This window comes from Micropterus dolomieu, linkage group LG12 (genome assembly GCF_021292245.1).
Source record: "Micropterus dolomieu isolate WLL.071019.BEF.003 ecotype Adirondacks linkage group LG12, ASM2129224v1, whole genome shotgun sequence".
Lineage (NCBI taxonomy): Eukaryota > Metazoa > Chordata > Actinopteri > Centrarchiformes > Centrarchidae > Micropterus > Micropterus dolomieu.
The window spans coordinates 25,306,542-25,325,473 of NC_060161.1; the positions used below are offsets into that span (position 1 = coordinate 25,306,542).

The window sequence follows — 18,932 nt, forward strand, 5'->3', positions numbered from 1 at the left end:
CAAAGAGCTGTCCAAAGACACTAGAGACAAAATTGTACAACTCCACAAGGCTGGAAAGGGCTACGGAGAAATTGCCAAGCAGCTTGGTGAAAAAAGGTCCACTGTTGGAGCAATCATTAGAAAATGGAAGAAGCTAAACATGACTGTCAATCTCCCTCGGACTGGGGCTCCATGCAAGATCTCACCTCGTGGGGTCTCAATGATCCTAAGAAAGGTGAGAAATCAGCCCAGAACTACACGGGAGGAGCTGGTCAATGACCTGAAAAGAGCTGGGACCACCGTTTCCAAGGTTACTGTTGGTAATACACTAAGACGTCATGGTTTGAAATCATGCATGGCACGGAAGGTTCCCCTGCTTAAACCAGCACATGTCAAGGCCTGTCTTCAGTTTGCCAATGACCATTTGGATGATCCAGAGGAGTCATGGGAGAAAGTCATGTGGTCAGATGAGACCAAAATAGAACTTTTTGGTCATAATTCCACTAACCGTGTTTGGAGGAAGAAGAATGATGAGGACCATCCCAAGAACACCATCCCTACTGTGAAGCATGGGGGTGGTAGCATCATGCTTTGGGGGTGTTTTTCTGCACATGGGACAGGGCGACTGCACTGTAGAGAAGAGGATGACCGGGGCCATGTATTGCGAGATTTTGGGGAACAACCTCCTTCCCTCAGTTAGAGCATTGAAGATGGGTTGAGGCTGGGTCTTCCAACATGACAATGACCCGAAGCACACAGCCAGGATAACCAAGGAGTGGCTCTGTAAGAAGCATATCAAGGTTCTGGCGTGGCCTAGCCAGTCTCCAGACCTAAACCCAATAGAGAATCTTTGGAGGGAGCTCAAACTCCGTGTTTCTCAGCGACAGCCCAGAAACCTGACTGATAGACTAGACTAGAGAAGATCTGTGTGGAGGAGTGGGCCAAAATCCCTCCTGCAGTGTGTGCAAACCTGGTGAAAAACTACAGGAAACGTTTGACCTCTGTAATTGCAAACAAAGGCTACTGTACCAAATATTAACATTGATTTTCTCAGGTGTTCAAATACTTATTTGCAGCTGTATCATACAAGTAGTTATAAAATCATACATTGTGATTTCTGGATTTTCTTTTTTAGATTATGTCTCTCACAGTGGACATGCACCTACGACGACAATTTCAGACCCCTCCATGATTTCTAAGTGGGAGAACTTGCTAAATAGCAGGGTGTTCAAATACTTATTTTCCTCACTGTAGGTGCTCAGATCAGGGGTGTGAAGAGACACTTTACTCACGAGACGTATCGATACACAGTAGTGAGTTTATGAGAACGAGAAGATTTGTTAACAGTGCTTTAAAGAGATCTTCAATGCTGAGCTACATGAGCGGGTCCTCCCCCATAAGATTTTGAGCATTAAACAGTTAATTTCCTGCATCCTGGTGAATTTTCCTGCATCAATTTATGGTGGAAATGTATTTTTTTTAAGTAAAGGGAACCCAAAATTCAGATGGCAGGTGACAATTTAAAATCTATACCTCTAACAGAATATAATGCAGTGCAGCTCTCAGGCTTTCTGTGTTGCTTGTTTCAGATGTTTTCTCCTGTAGATCAACTTTGCTCATTTAATATCATCCCTGCTGAGTCAGTCAGCACACATGCAGACAGGATTTAGACTCCCCTCCTCTTTTGTCATGTTTACAGGGAGAAAAAGGAAAACTTGGCCAATAAGAAAGCCTCAGTTTCCCTTATTTAACAATCATCTGTAACGGTTCGTGCCAATCTTTCTCCCGTTAAATGCCCGAGGGAGGGCTGTTACAAGGTTATTGATTAATGACAACGTCGCTGTGATTCCAGCAGCAAGCACCTTCGCACGGTTTCTCCTGCACAAGTAAAATACAAGTAAAATCAGTGCCAGCACGACAAATCAAACAGAAAAGCTGATAATTAAAAAAGCAGGATGTTAACGTTAACGTTGCCCTCACTTCACGTCGCCGTTGTTAAGTTAAGCAGCTCAGACGTAACGTAACATGCAGATATTTAAACACTTACCGTACCTTATAGGAACATCCAAACGACAGCTAGCGGGTTTATTTAACGTTATTTTTGACGAAATGTGCGAAAAGTAGCTTGCTGCGCCGAGGAATAAAAATCGACCCCTCGTCGAGTTGTTTCCGGGGCTCGTAATGATGACGCAGTTACGCTGCAGACGCAAATATTGCGTCACGGCCACCCTCTAGCGACTCCCCTTAAAATTAATAAAAGAATAATGACAAAAAGACAAAAAAAACACTAAAATTAATGCTATCAATCAACTGTTTCTGCAAGACACTACAATTACACCTCCTGCCTTATCATATTTGTCCAGTTTTATGGGAAATATATAGATTACGACCCTTTGTTCTGACCAGCAAAGCCACAGATATCCTTTAAAATGCTTCATAGATTTTATCCAACCACTTAAATATTTATAGAAACCTGAGAAAAGTTGTACGGAAGCTCATTTGTTTCAGCCTTTTCGGCCTCACCTGTGGATACATCGTAAGATTTATTGTTCATCATTTCTACTCTGCTTTGTAAAACATGTTTTTTAGATTCACTGGACAGGAACTCCTGCTCTCACATCTATGTAATTCATTTATTTTGACCACATTTTATATGCATACAAGAAAATTTGGAAGGCAAACATTTCAGAGCAGATTATCTACCATTTGTCAATTAATACATTTATAGATGAATTTACAAACAAAAGATGTAGTAACTTCCTACATCTTAAATGAAGATTATTGGGGGGAAAAGAACTACCTCAATAACATAATTAAATGGGTATATTTCATACACAAAACAAACTTTCTCCTAATGTAACCTTAAAAATATTTAGATATTCTTAAAGACTAATGAAATACATTCAGTTACTGTTACTTTTGTTTTTATATTAAGGTATTAATTCGACTTTATTGTCCCCCAGAGGAAAATTCTTTTTCACATCACTGTAGATAATCAATTAACATACATCATTTCCCTTCTCACAAATGTCATGCTATGGCTGCAGGTACCAGGAAAACTTACTGTCTGCAGCTGCTGTATAATCTGTGCATGTTTGTGGATATATTTCAATAAAAAAAAAGTGAGACAAGTATAAACAAACTGGAAGAGTAACAGAGCATTTATTAGCAAGGACATGGTCCCCATCGTGTGCAGCTGTAATATATTAAACAACCTGTAAGTGATACAAAAGTTTAAACATCTGTGTGCAGTGTTTACAGTCAGTTTAAAGGCAATGATATCATATTTACACATACTGACGTGTAAATGAAGCAGTGCAAATTGAATTGGAAAGTGTACGTGTTACACGTTACAGGCACAGTGGTTCTGAGTGTTAGCTTTATTAAAGGCACAGGAAAACTCAGGTGTCAAGACCTTTACTGCCACCCAGCAAATACATTTTCTCACATTTCCCATCATTTGTTCGATAGCCCCATGAGATGCTGTGCATCATACTGTTGTTCTCATGTGAATGTTTCTTGATTGTCACATTTTTATTTTGTGTGAAGAGATCACATGTAGCTCTGAGGTCCAGTTCAGTCCTTTGAAAACGGCACAACTTGTCTAAATGGTTTCAAACTTAAACGCACATTGTCCAGGTGGTCTTTCAAACTGATCAGCAATCAATTACAATTAGAGCTGAACTGATACTGAATATTATTTATATATTTATTTTTTAACTTTAACACATAATTAGAACTAATATTTTATTTGGCTCAGTTTCCAAATGACCTCAAAACACGTTTAACATCTGTACTGCATTTTTGTTACTTATTAGGTAACATATCTCTTTGCTTGGATTATGAACTAGAGTCAGGTATTTATTTATTAATAGGAAAACAGGATGCTTAGCTCTGTGACTTGAACGTAATGGTTACACATGATGAATCACCCAAGATGCATTTTACTGTGAAGTGTAAACAGGGCAGAAATTCATTACGGTTACTCAAAAAAAGTCATATTTCGGACGTGTATGGTTTTCTTCTGACAGATAAGCCTAAGACCCTGAGGAGAACATGTTTGTGTCCGTTGCACAGTGCCTTGTTCACTTGTACAGGCTGAGCTCAGGGCTATGGTACAGACACATGTAGGAGTCGCAGAGCAGGCGGCGGGCGGACTCTCGTAAGGAAGCGGGGTCAACTCTGCTCAGCTCCTGCTCTGACAAGCTGAGGTAGCGACCCACCTCGGGACATGCCTTCACCTGGGGGATGTTGAAGCCGTTCTCGCCGCCTGGGTGAGAGCACAGAGAGATATGGGAGCGCTTTAATAGCCGTGTTTCATTTTTTGACTCCGAAACTGAAATCGTTACCAGAACCAAGTGAGGATCTCTCACCTTCCCGGTCTGCCATGCTGTCAAAAAACAGCCAGTTGGCAGGGAGGGGTCCATGCTTGACGAAGCTCACGTAATGGCTGGTCTCGATGCATGTCACTGCAAAGAGAGACATTCGCTGGCGGGTGCAGTGAAGAGGGCCGGTCAACACACCCCCGGGGACGGCAACCTTCACAGGGACGTGGGACTCCCGCTTCCTGTGACTGTGGACCTGATGATCGACAGAAAAGACAGAGTCAATATGTACGAGACAATGAAGCTCAGAGTGCTTTACATTTGGTCTAAACCTCTCCATCATTATTAATCATCATCAATCATTTAAACCTGCAGTCAGGGCTGTGCAATATGACTAAAATCTCATATCCCGATAACGATACATATCCACCGATACAGAACATTCTTTGTAAATTCAATGAAATATGATTATAATATAAAGGCGGCAACAACAGCACATCATGGTGAACTAGGAAGTAAGCTGAATGTCCGTGGGCAAGACATTTAACGTTAACTGACCATTGCTTGAACTGTTGTATTAGTGTCTCCCCCATGTTTGTTTATTCTGAATGCCAATATCGTACAGCGGTGAAGTTAGTTTCAAGTTGGATGGTAGTTTTAAGGAGGATATTCAACAGAAGTCTGTCCCCTCGTGTTGAATTTGTGACACAACGAAATAAACGATATAGCATCATTATAAAGAATAGATGTTCTTCTATCGTCAAACAAAATATGTCGTCATATCGCACAGCCCTACCTGCAATCATTGTTTTTAGCCACTTGGAGACAGCGACATGTTAAAATAAAGTTAATATGGCAAACGCGTGCCAAATAACAGCAACATTCAGACTGATTTAAAGTTGTGTGTGTTGTGTGGGCCATCTGATGAAGAGCTCTGTTTTGGCCTCCACCAAGCCCTGAGGGAAACACCTGCCTCTTCAGCTGCTAAATGCTTCACTATTTTCACCAGCGAGTTGCTACTGCGTCTGTCTGCTGTTTGGTGCTGAGCAGGTGAGTGCAGTGAGTTTATATCAGAGCTTTTTCTGATCTTCCAGTTGTCGTCTGGACACAAAGTTAATGAGAGTGAACCAAAACAGTAGAGTTGTGCACCAGAACACCAAAACAATGAGCTGAAAGACACCAAACTGCTCTGCAGAGACGAAGGGAACTGAGTCCGGTGATAATTCTCTGTGGGTTCATCAGTATGAGCAACACCTTTTATATTCCTGGATCCATTGTTAATATAAAAATATGATCATTATAAAAACTCAGAAAAGGTCAGTCGCATCCACATACCTTAACAAACATTTCTAATCATAAACGGATCGGATGTTTAGAAGTTTGGAAACTTTTCAATGCACCAAAACAAAAGTAGGACCGATGACTAAGACTGGCGAAGGCTCGTTTTAGTCTGTCGAGGCTTCAACTCGTTCTAGGGTCCAAAGTAAGAAATGACTACCTGTGTGTTGCAGGTCTGGCAGTACTGTTTGAGACGACCGGGAGTGATGTCTGGGTCTTCATAACACTGCAGACACTCCCACTCAGCTACAGTCTGACAGATGCTGCACTGTCTCAGAGCTGGAAAGACAAAGAGAGACAAAAACTACACTTTACACATTTAGTACAGTACACAATAAACTCTTATGTGTGCTTTGATAAATCTGAAGTAACTATATAACATCTTGACCAAACCAGAAACAAGCTAAAATGCAGATTGTCCTTACTGTCGTCCAGCAGGTCTGTGATGTCCAGGCTGAGAGAGGGCAAGATGGCGTCAAACATTTTGAAGTCCTTTCCAAACCTGGGCATGAGCAGTACGAGGCAGGAGGGAGCCTGGTGGGGGGATCAATACACGTGATCTGATCGCTACAGTAGAGTGATTTCTTTTAACAACATGCTGATTTTTGCTCCAAAACGACCCTGACATGAACTTGTTTCTGATACCTCGACAAACTTGAGGCCGGCGTGGAGGAAGGAGGATTCCAGCAGCGCCTGGACGCTGGCGACTCTCATCCGACTGGGCGAAGTTAGGGGGATGGGGGAGTCAACTGGGGAGAGAGGCGAGGGCGAAGAGGGAGAGGGAGGCAGGGTAGGCGGGAAGAGCTGGTAGAGGTGACACTCCTGAGGCTGCTGAGTCATCGACCTTAAAGAGAGGAGAGGAGGGAGAAAAGAGACAAAGTGTCAGTAAATCGACAGGTGTTTTCTTTATGGATCTGCAGTAACAGACTGTATATCAAAAATGGAACAACAGAGGGTTTTTTTCCCCCTCAGATGCCTCACAAGGTTTTGCATGCCCACAAAAACTGCATTCCATTTCCATAGTTGCACAATTTTTAAGTACTCCTCCGAGACATAGTTTGACACTAGAAAGACGTTTCTCTGTGCTCACCTTAAATCTGAGGCACGTCTTTTAAACACAGGCCATTGAATCTTTTTGTGAAAAAAAACATCACATCAGACACAAATTATTATTCAAAGAAAGAAATGTCTACTGTTTTAGAGATTTGGAGAGGCAACATTCACATAACATGAGGAATAAACACAATTTTGTGAGGTGGAAATGAGTGTTTTCCCCGTACTTTCCTGTTCTGTTAATCATCTTGAAACCCCTTGTGGATGTTTTAAACCACTCTACAATCAAGTTGAGATGGCAAATAGATTTGACTCAGATTCTCTACCCGTATGAATTCACTGGTTATCATATATCTGTCAAACTCAGACACCGTGTCTTTTACTTAGGCACTGGAAACTTTAACAACTAAAGACAGATCACCAGCTATAAACCTAAATCCCCCCCACTCCATGAACGACTCACGCCTTGCCAACGAGTTGAACAAGTTTTACTGTCGCTTTGAAAGACAATGGGACAGACCTGACACCATCCCATCAGTGGGCTTCCTCAACAAGGCCCGGGTCCACACACACACACACACACACACACACACACACTAAAGAAAACACGTCCTAGGTGTTTTTACAGAGATTACCTTCTCATACCAGAATGCAGAAAATAGCTGAGCTGAGGTAAAGTGAGTTCAGCTCGCAGCCAGTGTGACAGCCTTTTTTTTTTTTTAAACAACTGGCCCGTGTGATGATGAAGCAACATGTGTGTGCGCGTGTGACTGCCTTCAGGTAAAAGCCTAACAAACAGCGTGTGAACCAATGGCTCGTGAGACACAGTGTGTTACTACTACGTACTGATTTTACATTGAGCGTGTAAACAAAAAGAGTGGTGGTGAGATTACCTGATCTTGAGGAGCGGCTCGACTCGGAGGAGCTGGAAAAGCTTGTTGAGGAACTCCTCAGGATCTGACGGACAGAACAGCGGCAGCATGACAGCATTCCTCAGTCTGATCACACACAAAACGCTGTTCATGGCAGGAAGCACTCGTACCTTTCTCCTGGTTGGTGAAGCCTGTGTTGCTGTTCGCAGCCTCCAGCAGTCGTCTCAAGGCCATGGTCTTACTAGCACACACGTAGCCATACCTAGGAAACAAGAAAATCAAACAGCGTGTTGTGTTAAGTGACAATTTCACTTCTGAGCCAGTCTTTCATTTCAACATGTTCACAGCTGGAATGTCGACTGTGCACATTTCATTAAATGTTATGTTTGCAGCGGTTGCAAGTTGATCTTTTCCACAAACAAAAGCTGCAATAGTGAAGAAATACTACGTTGCAAGTAATTTTACTCAAGTACAAAAGCATTAGCATCAAAATATACTAAGTAAAAGAATGATGTATATTATTATAATTATAGATGCATTAATGTGTACATCACTGGTAAAGGTGAAGCTTAGTGCAATGACTTTCTACACTGACATAATAATACATCATCACTTATTAGTTGATTTATATTTTGTATTAATAAATAAATAACAATGCTGCAGCTGACCAGTAGCGCCTGGTAAGTGGCACTGTAGTTTCTTGTAATAGTAAAAACACGTTTACACACCTCCGCAGGGGGTTGACTATCTCACAGCGCAGCAGGTCCTGAGCCTGACTCGAGTCAGTTTCAGGATCAGAGGGCCAAAACAAGACCCAGTCTGCTGAGCTGCAGCAGGAGAATAGACTATAGAGAGACAGTGGACACAACAGAGGAAATACAATAAGCAACAGTACTTTTGTATTTGTATTTGTTATGTATGAATTCAGCATAATGTGGAGCCAAACACTTTTAGTGAGGTTGATCCCAAAACGTTCTACAAGTTTCTTTTTTTGGGGAATGGGAATCAGTATTCATCATATTTATTCTAAATTTAATAAAACCACTTCAATTCGTTCAATTAATGTTCCATTACATTAATCAGAAGCAATGAGGAGCAATAAAACCAACAGCTTTAAGAATATTTTAACCATGATTTACTATTTAGTTACTATTTATTTTTATGTGTAGGTATGTGCGTTTGTAGATGTTTTTATGTATTGTTGTGGGTCAGATTTGGACCTTGACTCTGTAATAAAGTTTTGATTGATTGAATGAATGAATGAATGAATGAATGAATGAATGAATATGTTGCATATTACACATCATGGTAGGCAAACAGTGTTTATAATGAAGGGTTCACCACACAGTAACTGACATGTTTTACAAGATTACTACAATATGTTTACCAGTTTATTTATGACACACATGCTCATTAATCTACAACTGTTAAATCTGTATTCACGACATGTTATATACATCAGTCCACAGGGGTGCTGAGTGATCTGAATTTTATGTCGATATATTTAATATATTTCAAAAACATGTCTACCCTTTGATCCTTTCTGTTACTACCAGTATGTAGATAGTGTCAGATTTTACCTGAACAGTGTAGCGTCCAGGTAGCAGGAGTTGAGGTGACCCTGGATGCCTCTCTTCCAGCCCCGGTAGAGCTCACAGGCCTCGTCCCCGTCCACAGGAGGAGTGTGCTCCTCCACTCGCTCGCTGCCCCACTCTGCAAAGGCTGGGAGCCACGAGGACACAGGAGGCAGTATCAGATGTTAGGGGTGTCACGATTCTCAAAATCCATGTTTCGGTTTGAGATATGAAAAAGGTCACAATTCGATTTATAATATAAAGGAGGCCAATTATACTGCATTTTAGGGCTGAACGATTTGATGAAAAAAATCTAATTGCGATTTTTCTGCCAGATATTGCCGTTACGAATCGATTAGCAATTTGTTTTTGTTTTTTAAGTTTAGCTTTATTTCAATACTGTAAGTCTATTTTTGATTGTACCAGCGTTAAGCAGCACATAGCAGATGAACCGGGCAAGAAGTCAGATGCAGAACAGCATAGAGAATCCGGTTAATTTTCAAAATAAAACCCCCTGCGCACACTCCCGATTGCATATCAATAATGAACACAGTTAAAACAGATAAAAAAGAAACAATTTAACTACATAACCTACTTAACCATAGTAGAAGCACAAAAAGCAAGGACAACTGAAATTTTTTTTACAAAATCTGAACAAGTCAGCAAAATTAGGCAGGCAAAACGCTCTTATTATGAAATACTTCATGCGAATGTAGCCGAGCGGAGCGAAACGGGCTCACAGAAAGCTGTTATCGGTAGTTGAAGCACACAGAATGACAAATTAACAACACGTCAACAGCGCAGGCCAGGCTAAACGCTTTTAATTGCATGACTGTTTAAAACGGGTCAGATGCTGTATAATTAATCTACATTTTGCTCACCAACTTGATGATTAGCTAGTGGCGTTCTTTAAAATCGCAATTTCGATTAATCGTTCAGCCATACTGCATTTCCAGCCCTACATTGTAGTACTGTGACTCCTCTATGGATTCCAGGTTCACATTTTTTTCAGCTTATACTGGCCCTTCATGCAGGCCCTCATTTCAGCCTCTGTCTGGATCAAGCTGGAGATGTTCCTGTCTCTTTAATTCTGTGCCAGGAGCAAATCACCATATATGGAAATCCAGCTCTGTCTGAAGTCATACCGGACAATTAGTCGAAAAAACAAAACAAAAAAACGGAGCTTTCATAACAGTGGGAAGTCTGAGGTTTTTGGCTCACAGACATTTATTTTAAATACTTCATTATTTGAAGTTTTGGCCACGGACAACAGCTTGACTTTCCTCACCTGCAAAAACGCCACCTGGATTAGCTGTTAGTCCAACAGAGACAACTGTCACGGCTGAGTGAATAAATGCATATGTATTCCGTTCCCCTTTAACGATGAGTTAGAAGTCGGCCCTATGGTCTCTTTTTTCACAAACATTTTTTAAAAGTCTTCTTCAGCCACTACAGTCATGTTTTCCTACCTATAGAGTTGCATCGCTCTACTTGATTGACAGGCGTCTCAGGGGCGGGAAACCTGGAGTCCCGTCTACAGTTGCGAAGCTTGACAAACAACCCTTTATTAGCCGGGCAACGGAAGTGACGTTCCCCGAGGTAACTGCCATCTGTTCCAGCAGACAGCTCCTGGTCCTGAGGCAAACAGAGGGTACAGTTTAGCTTGATGACATGGCAAAAAAAACTATTTGCATATTATATCAGTGGAAACCTTTTTGTCATGGATCAAAGAGACCAAGTGAGTCATCCCTCTTCATATACAGTCTATGGTCAGCACTAAGTTAGATGGCAATGCAACACGACATTCATGCACCTCCATCAAGAATTGAACTCACAAATAAATGAAACAACTACATCTTTACTCATTACTTACAGCTCAACTTAACGGTCGCCATCACTTACATGAAAACAAAGGTGGGCGCAGTAGTTATTTCTTTTGGACAATGTCAATGAAGAGCTTAATTCACACACACAATTTAACGTTTATTGTTTGTCTTAATGATTAAAAATGTAAACTGATCATAACTGAAAATACAGGCCAGTTTTAACATGTAAACAAACTCTGAACAGCACCAGAAAACAATAATAACTGTAATTAGTTGTTAAGTGCTAATCTTGCATCTGTTCCTAGAATAAAAGATCACTTTGAGACTGATAACAGTTTTGGTAGTAACATTACCCTTTTGCTAACGTTTAGATAATGGATTGTACCTTAAACTAAGACTATAAAACTAGTATAAACAAATGTCAGTGGATACTGAATGAAGTCCCCTTACCAGCTCGATGCCTGCCACTGCCTCTGTAATCCCACTGATCCGTCCAATCCAGCGAACAACACCAAAAAGCGGCGGGTCATTCACTTCAACCATCGACCCAACCTCCAGCTCGCCCTCCGGTCTGGCCTCTCCAATCACCCCTGTGTCGTCAACAATGTCTGGCGATCGCAGCGGCGAAGGAGGGCCATGTACGCCATTGGTGTGGTGCTGCGGGTCGGTGGTGGTGGGTGATGTCGGGCTGCGGGGTTTGGGAGGCGGGAGAGGGGGCGGAGGCACGGGCATTTGTGTGGGTTTTGGTGGCGGCAGCGGAGGAGGTTTAAGTGCTTGTTTGCCGGGGGGCATCAGGGCGACCTTTGGAGCAGAGGCGGGTGGTGACGTGGGGCCCTGTTTAGAGCTGGGGGGCGGCACAGGCTTCAGGATGGATTTGGGAATCTGAGAAGGGTTGTGACGGAGGGATTTAGGTTCTGGGGGCATAGAAATGGAACAAGGGTTAGGTGTTTCCTCATAATGTTTGCATGCAAAATAGATTCCTGCATATGAAGCTCAGGCATACACTTTTTTATCAATTGTTCCAAACATATCCGGTCTCGCCACCGGAGCAGCATGAGAAAAGCCGGTGGGCCGGTGTCACTCTGTGAAAGACAGTTACGTTACGTGTCATCTGCAGTTAAAGCGGTAAGACAGAAGAAAACAGGGATAAGATAAAAAAGGTTTAGCTTTGGATTGCTGGCCAATTAACGTTAGCTTTATTGCTGCCTTTTGTTTTTCAACTTTTCATAAAGCCGATGTCACTTCTCGTCAACCGACCAATCACAGACTGGATGAGGCGGGACATTACAAAAAAAGTTTGACGTGCTACAGCAAATCATTAAATGTTGAACAATATGATTATTGAAAAGTTAATACTCAGCATTAACAAATTAGAGACCAATGTAGATAATTTTGCTTGCACAGGGATTAAATAAGTACAACCAACCCACAGAAATGAAACTGCTGTAACTGGATGTAATATTCAATTAGTGGTAAAATAGTACACTATTATATGCAATTATAAAGAATATGGAATTTAATATATTAACATTATACATACAGTATACTGTAAACTGATCATTATACTCTTTATTTAATGTTATAATATTATACTAAAACACTCATTTACGCTAGTTCCTCCTCCAGGCTGTGGATAGAGCCTCTGCAGTGGACAGATTAGATTTAGATCCAGGATGCCAGTGTGCCAACATTTGCTCCGTTTAAACGTCTCCTCCTGAGAGCAACACACTCCCCTTATTCTGTTTTACTAAAGTTATTGTTATAGATATTGTTGTTATTGTACAAGTTGAAAGAAAAAAAAAAAAAAAAACACATTTCAAAATGTCAGCATTTTGTGCATTTTCCTTAACATCAAGTATGACTTTTTCTCTAAATCGTGCAGCCCTACCGAAAGTGAACAAAAAACATGGTTGACCGTGACAAACTCTTTGTAAAGTGTAGGCTATACACAGTTGCACCCTCAGCACTGCCCTTGGTGTTAATTACAAGTATGGCCGTTTTAACAGTCCTCAAAAGAGAGAAAATGTTGTACATTATACTTCCAAATGTTTTCAAATGTTCTGGCTTTTTTACATTTTACTGAATAACTTTTGTGCAGAGAACATAACTCAGAGATTCTTTAGTGTAACCAGCTACCTAGTAACATATTTCTACATCAATTCACATGAAGAACATGTTTCACTATATGATAGAATTTATACTTTTAATTAAATCCATGCAAATATGTTTTATATTGCCTTTTCGGTTATTGTTTACCATTTACAACGTGTGCCTTCATGGGAGCTGCCATTGTTGTGTGATGTCATTCGACTGCTACTCATGAAAGTCGGAGTACATGTTTAAATTCAAGTTCATAAGTATGAAAATTTGACTTCATGTGGCGTTCCTTGTTACTTTTTCTAGTTTGAGGTTGGAAAATTCTGAGTTCCGAGTTGCCTTGAACGCAGCGTAAGTCTCAGATTTTTATTTGATACCTTCCATTTAAACACAACTGCCCCGTTACAAGATCAGTTTCTATCGTTACTTTTTGGTCTTTTAGTGTTAGAGCAAGTTGTTCTTTCAACTTTGAAATCTGTTTTATTACCTTAGCAGATTGGCCTTTTTCATAGGCGACGTTGTGACATGTCACAGTAAGAAAAGTACAGCTATAATATAATTATTAATATATATATATATATAAATAAATAAAATAAATGATGCCTGATGGGGCTGGGCGATATGGCCAAAAATGACTCGACATCGATAATTATCACGATACATTTCAAATCATTATTTCTTAAAATTTTTGGTCCTGAGTGAAAGTTGAAGAAAACAGATGGCAAATCTTTTTTCAATCCCTTTTCCTCAACAAAATATCATAATAGAAAAATTAAGTGCTAATTTGTTTGCAATTCAAATAAATGAAATCAAACATTTATTGAACATTTGTTAAATTGTTATGAAGGAAAATTAGGTTATATTGCGATCATTATCATTATTGTTTTATTGCTCAGCCCTTGTTTTATTGCCCAGCCCTTGATCTTAAGGTTGATAAACAGCCATATATTCTGTACCCTTAAACAGTTAACGCTTCTGAATATCCATGTGGACTAATGCTTCACACAAACTGCGAGTGTCTGGGGCCTTGTTGTGTGACAGTTGCCATACCTGAGGATACCTTGGTGATCGGCAGTAGTAGTCCATAGAGGCTGGTGGGAATGTGACAGAGCTTCTCTCCCTTACAAAGCCCGTCCCAGTTACCAACAGGAGCGTCCTGCAACGTAAAACACACAGTCAAACACAAAGCTGCAGACAAAACTGGAGAATCAAATGTAGAGAGAATTAGTGAAAATTAATTTACACATCAAGACGTAAGAAGTATTTTTTTTTTACACATTTTGTCACATAAATTCTTTAGGTGTTTTTAGTAACATCCAGCTTAATTTGTGAGCCTGGAATTTTTTTCTTACAATTATTTTGGGAATTGTATGCCTGTATTAGAGCCAACTGAGAAGGATGACAGGAAATGATGGGAGAGAGAAAGACATTTATTTAAAAAAAAAAAAAAAAAAAAAAAAAATGGATCAGACTCTTCATACAATCCGTATCTCCTGTGTCGTACTGACCAGCAGGACTCCGACGTAGATCCCGGAAGAGGATCGGCCAGGCAGGGGACCACAGAAGCGGACCTCCCCCCCATAGACATTGTCTTCCAGTGGGAAACACACCCGCTGGCCGACATGGAACAGTGGAGGTGACGCCGGGCCTCGGAACTGGACCTGGTGTGGAACTGCGACGGGCACCGACTCTGCTCTGCGAGCGAGGACGGTGAAAGTTTGCGGCTGAGGAGGGCTGCCGTGATGATGCTGGTGGTAACTAATACGACGACTGTGCTGCTGTTGATTTGGGCGTTCGTTGTTGCTGTTGTGCCCGCTGCTGGGCTGACTGTTGCTGCTGCGGTCTCGCTCGCGGACTCTCTCGTGTGCGTCGGAGCCATTGCTCGAAGACCAGTGGCGGAGCTTGATGTGGCTGACTGGGACGAAGAGGGCGCAGCCTTCGGGGCAAGTGAAGAGCCGCTGGCCTTTAAATGAACCACTGCCCACTCCTTTACCTGCCGCTGAACCCTGCAGAGGAGAGAAAATGACTTGAGTATTTACAGGTGGTGATTAAGTGCTCTTTCCCTTCTTTGTTGGTATGAATGTTTTTATTTGCTGTGGTGGCATTAAGTCCAGTTTTGTTATATTAAAGTTAATGTTAATGATTTTGATAAACTCAAACTCCAGTTCTCATGCATTCTGTTAATACCTGTGTATATAGTATTCATTGTTAGTGGCCACCATTTCCCTGCTAGATTTAAACTGCCTAACTTTGAATGAGAGATTCACAGGAGACGGACCATGCATGTAATTACAGAGTTACTGTTTTTAATTTTATTTCACTGGTGTTAACCTCATGGTTTACTGTCACTCTCTTTCTGTTGTTGTATCAGAGGTGTACATTTTCCTAAACACAGGGAGGCTTTTATCGGGGCTGTGGAACAGTCTGCCCCTGGGAGTCAGGGCGGCAAACCCTGTAGAGTGTTTTAAGTCACAGCTGAAAACTTATCTTTTTTTAAAGTGCGTCTGTGTTCAAATGAAATTGATTTTGTTTGTCATTGTTTCTATTTTTTGAGCAGCTGTCTGCTCTTTCAATGCTTCTTTTGACCTCTAACCTCTGTGATGCTTTTATTATGCTATCTCCATCCCTCTGTAAAGCACTTTGTAACCTTGGTTTTGAAAGGCGCTATATAAATAAAATCTGACTTGACTTGATTATTGTAAAGTAGATGCTATTGTAAGTACTGATTTGAACTGTTCATCAACAATACATCTACAAAACATCTGCAGCGTAATTGAACAGCCAGAAGCCTCCAACTCCTCAGCCAGGTAACAAACTCTATTTACTGTGCCTGGCTGATGTGTGGAAAACAACAAAGTGGCTCAATTTTCTGTCTTCTTTATTAAGACAAACTGAAACGTTTGGCTGCACTAGGGCTGCAGCTAATGGTGATTTTAGTACTCAAAGCTTCTACAGATTATTTCATCAATTCATCGACTAACCCTAATCCCATACTTTGGACACTTTCTTCTCCATGCCTCAATATTTATTCTCTCTTACTCCACTTTGCAAATAGCGCCATCATAATCACGTCGTAATAAATGTCTGTGCGAAACAGTGAGCTATATAGTTGTATGGATTACACAAAGCATTTCAGTAATCAAATTAATCGATTTAATCGCTGTTTCGTTTCAGCCCTAGGCTGCACTATAAACAGATCCACATTAGGTTAAATCCTCAAAACTACGTAGGATGCTAAAATGTTTACACTCATATCCTCGATTCAAGTCTACCTTGAGCTGCACCCCAAAATACACGGCGCTGCTGCCTCTGGTCAGTGGCCCGATGTATTTAAGCTCTGCCTCTGCCAGCTCGTCCTGTTGGATTATTTGGACCCACAGCGGAGCATCAACAGGCAAACTAGCAAGCTGCTGCAGCTTCCCGGGATTGCCTGAAAAACACAAAACAATAAATAAAAAATAAAAAAAACTTACTACAGAGGGAAGGGATAACTAATTACATTTGAAAAAAATAGGTTAGTTATGAATTTAATGGTCAGTTAGAGAAGACAAAAATTTGATCTGGCTTTACCAGATCATTTTCATGTATCATTATTGCCCCTGCTCCTATGTCTATTGATAATATTACTACTACAACAACTACTAATGTGTCATTATTTGGCTACTATTACTATTGATCATCATTACCGCTATTTCCATTACGAGCAGTCATGCTACTACCGTCACTGATTCTACCACTGCCACTGCAATAATCACAATTCTTCTACTAACAGACATGTTCTTTATACTAATACAAGTACACAAGCACTCTACAGCTATAAATGCTGCAAACACTACTGGTGCTATAATCTGTCATTACTCCAACTAAGTAACTAACTAATGTGTTACTTAGAAGTTTTAGGCGGGCCTCCGGCTCCCATACAGGCTCCAACAGGCCGTTGAGGTCTGCCGGAACTTCGTGCAGGTACTTCCTCTCTAGTTTTAGCATGATGCCATTGTCTAACACCTGCGGTAAGAGAGAAAGATAAATATGCGGGAGAGAAAAGGAAATAAATTAGTGGCGAATTTGAAGGTAAACAAACCACATAGTTTCACCCCTCTGAGTGTAAGAGTGGTTTTAAATATGTCCACCATTTAAAAGGCTGACTCAACAGCACGTGGAACAAACTCTCATGTGAACAATGCAATACAGCCAAGAATAAAATAGCCAAACCATGTACAAATACATAATTAAATGTGATTTAACTAATGACAGCGGCCAGTAAGTTAACTGATGTTTGACTGCCCGACCTAACATTTTACACAAGAAAGTACCAAAGGCCAGGTCTGAGGTGAGAAATTATTTGATCTCTTTTGCCATCAAACTATCTTAGGGGTATATGACAGAGGTAGGAACTACTGCTTATTTGCCTTAAGATACTAATGAGTTCCTATAATGTTGTAATTCTTGTAACTTATGCATGTTTAATATATATATTTTTTATGTTTTTTGATCTGTTTGGATACTAATCACATTCTTGCTGCTTGTATTTTAATATTTTGTATAAGATGTTGATTTTATAAATGTATATACAGAAAAAATGGAATGTACTGCTCACGTGACCTACACAGGGTCTACTTAGCACACCTGTGAGGGTTTTTGTAATTTCACTGTGTGAGCCTGAAGAAGCAATGGGCGAAAGAGTTGCTCACAATAAATGCAGTAAAGTCAGATCAGTGTGCCATAGCTTGTTTTCGACTTTTAATAGCCTCATCCCGCTATCTACCAGCACCTGATTGCTGTGGCTGTGCTCATGGAATTTCTTGTTTTATTATTGCTTAATTGTTTATTATATATATATATATATATTTAAATAAGGTCAAACATTTGGACAAAATTCTGAATTTAAATTTAAAAAAGAAAACAGTAATAATTGTTTTCAGTTTCAATTAACCTGCTAGTTATTTTCTTGATAAATAAATTTCTTTGTCTGCCAAAACACTGTAAAAATGGCCATTATAATTTCCCATAGCCCAAGCATTTAAATAAATAATTGTATTAAAATAACCCAAAGATAATCGATTTACTATCATTGTTAACACTTATACTGTCTCCTTGTAACATTATGATATAGAAAGTAGACCTACAGGTCTCTCTAGCCAGGTATCAAAATGTCCCCGTACCCTGAATGTGTTAACTCTAAATCTAATTAAATTTAACGTGTGTTTATACCTTGACCCAAAGGGATTCGCCTCTGTTCTTGCCCGAGTCTTGCTCCTGGCAGATGAACCCCCGCTCCAGCCGAATGGTACCGTCCAGCTGGTCCTGGACCTTCAGGTCGGTCGAGATCAAGAACATTTTTGGGGGGCGGCGCTTCCTGTTTTGCTCATGCGGCCCTGACATCTTTTGCGCGTGTTTTTTATATTTATGTAGCTGGGCTCACAGAGGACTTAACACTTTCATTTCCCTGTAAAATTAATAAACCATTAACAAACGAAAGGCAAAGAGGCCCGAGGTGTGTCCGTTTACCTCAACTCACAGTAACGGCAGGTAAGTGAACGACTATTAAGAAACGTTTACATTTAAACTTCAAACGTGTTCAAACTGAATAAAATTTGTGGGAACTGTTCAAACAGCACAAGCTACATTCCCGCCGGACTCTCGACTAACAATCTACGCTGTTAACTTTGAGTTGTAGGCGTTCATCAAACACTCACCAACTTCATCAATTCCGACCGTCAACATTTCCCGTCACATTTGAATGAGCTACGCGTCTTCAATAACAAACTGCACAGCGAAGCAGGAAGCAGAGTGACTAACAGCGGCGTGAGCCAATAGCGAGTGATAAAACTTTAAAAGGGGAGTGCTTTTAACCAATCAGATCAGCCT

At 40.7% G+C, this 18,932-nt stretch overlaps 2 protein-coding genes across 3 annotated transcripts in view; both read right to left on the minus strand.

Annotated features, from left to right (window-relative positions):
• The window catches only part of emc4 (ER membrane protein complex subunit 4), an 8,194-nt gene extending 6,014 nt beyond the window's left edge, over positions 1 to 2,180 (minus strand). The window contains exon 1 of one of the 2 annotated variants that reach the window (XM_046065874.1): positions 2,032 to 2,180. The gene's annotated coding sequence lies outside the window, so the exon portion shown is untranslated. Of the gene's footprint in view, positions 1 to 2,026 lie in introns of both variants that reach the window. The other variant, XM_046065875.1, reaches the window with a different exon arrangement.
• Positions 2,181 to 3,122: 942 nt separating this feature from the next.
• On the minus strand, positions 3,123 to 18,870 carry si:cabz01101003.1 (ubiquitin carboxyl-terminal hydrolase CYLD). The gene is made up of 17 exons (XM_046065173.1): positions 18,761 to 18,870; positions 18,276 to 18,510; positions 16,952 to 17,069; positions 16,337 to 16,494; positions 14,573 to 15,070; positions 14,115 to 14,220; positions 11,418 to 11,881; positions 10,611 to 10,776; positions 9,148 to 9,289; positions 8,296 to 8,412; positions 7,738 to 7,829; positions 7,589 to 7,652; positions 6,288 to 6,486; positions 6,068 to 6,176; positions 5,803 to 5,921; positions 4,353 to 4,560; positions 3,123 to 4,249 (listed from the first exon to the last, which is right to left on the minus strand). The coding sequence occupies exons 2-17, from the start codon at positions 18,444 to 18,446 to the stop codon at positions 4,065 to 4,067; spliced, it is 2,916 nt and encodes a 971-aa protein (XP_045921129.1). The 5' UTR covers positions 18,447 to 18,510; positions 18,761 to 18,870; the 3' UTR covers positions 3,123 to 4,064.
• Positions 18,871 to 18,932: the final 62 nt, after the last annotated feature.

What these genes read in the sequence shown, in the direction of transcription:
- si:cabz01101003.1 (XM_046065173.1), bottom strand. Translation starts at nt 18,446, where the DNA reads ATGTCAGGGCCGCATGAGCAAAACAGGAAGCGCCGCCCCCCAAAAATG. An exon ending in ATTTTGGGGTGCAGCTCAAG is followed by an intron (nt 15,071 to 16,336) that starts GTAGACTTGAAT and finishes TCTCCTCTGCAG; the next exon opens with GGTTCAGCGGCAGGTAAAGG. An exon ending in GCCAGACCTGCAACACACAG is followed by an intron (nt 4,561 to 5,802) that starts GTAGTCATTTCT and finishes GTCGATCATCAG; the next exon opens with GTCCACAGTCACAGGAAGCG.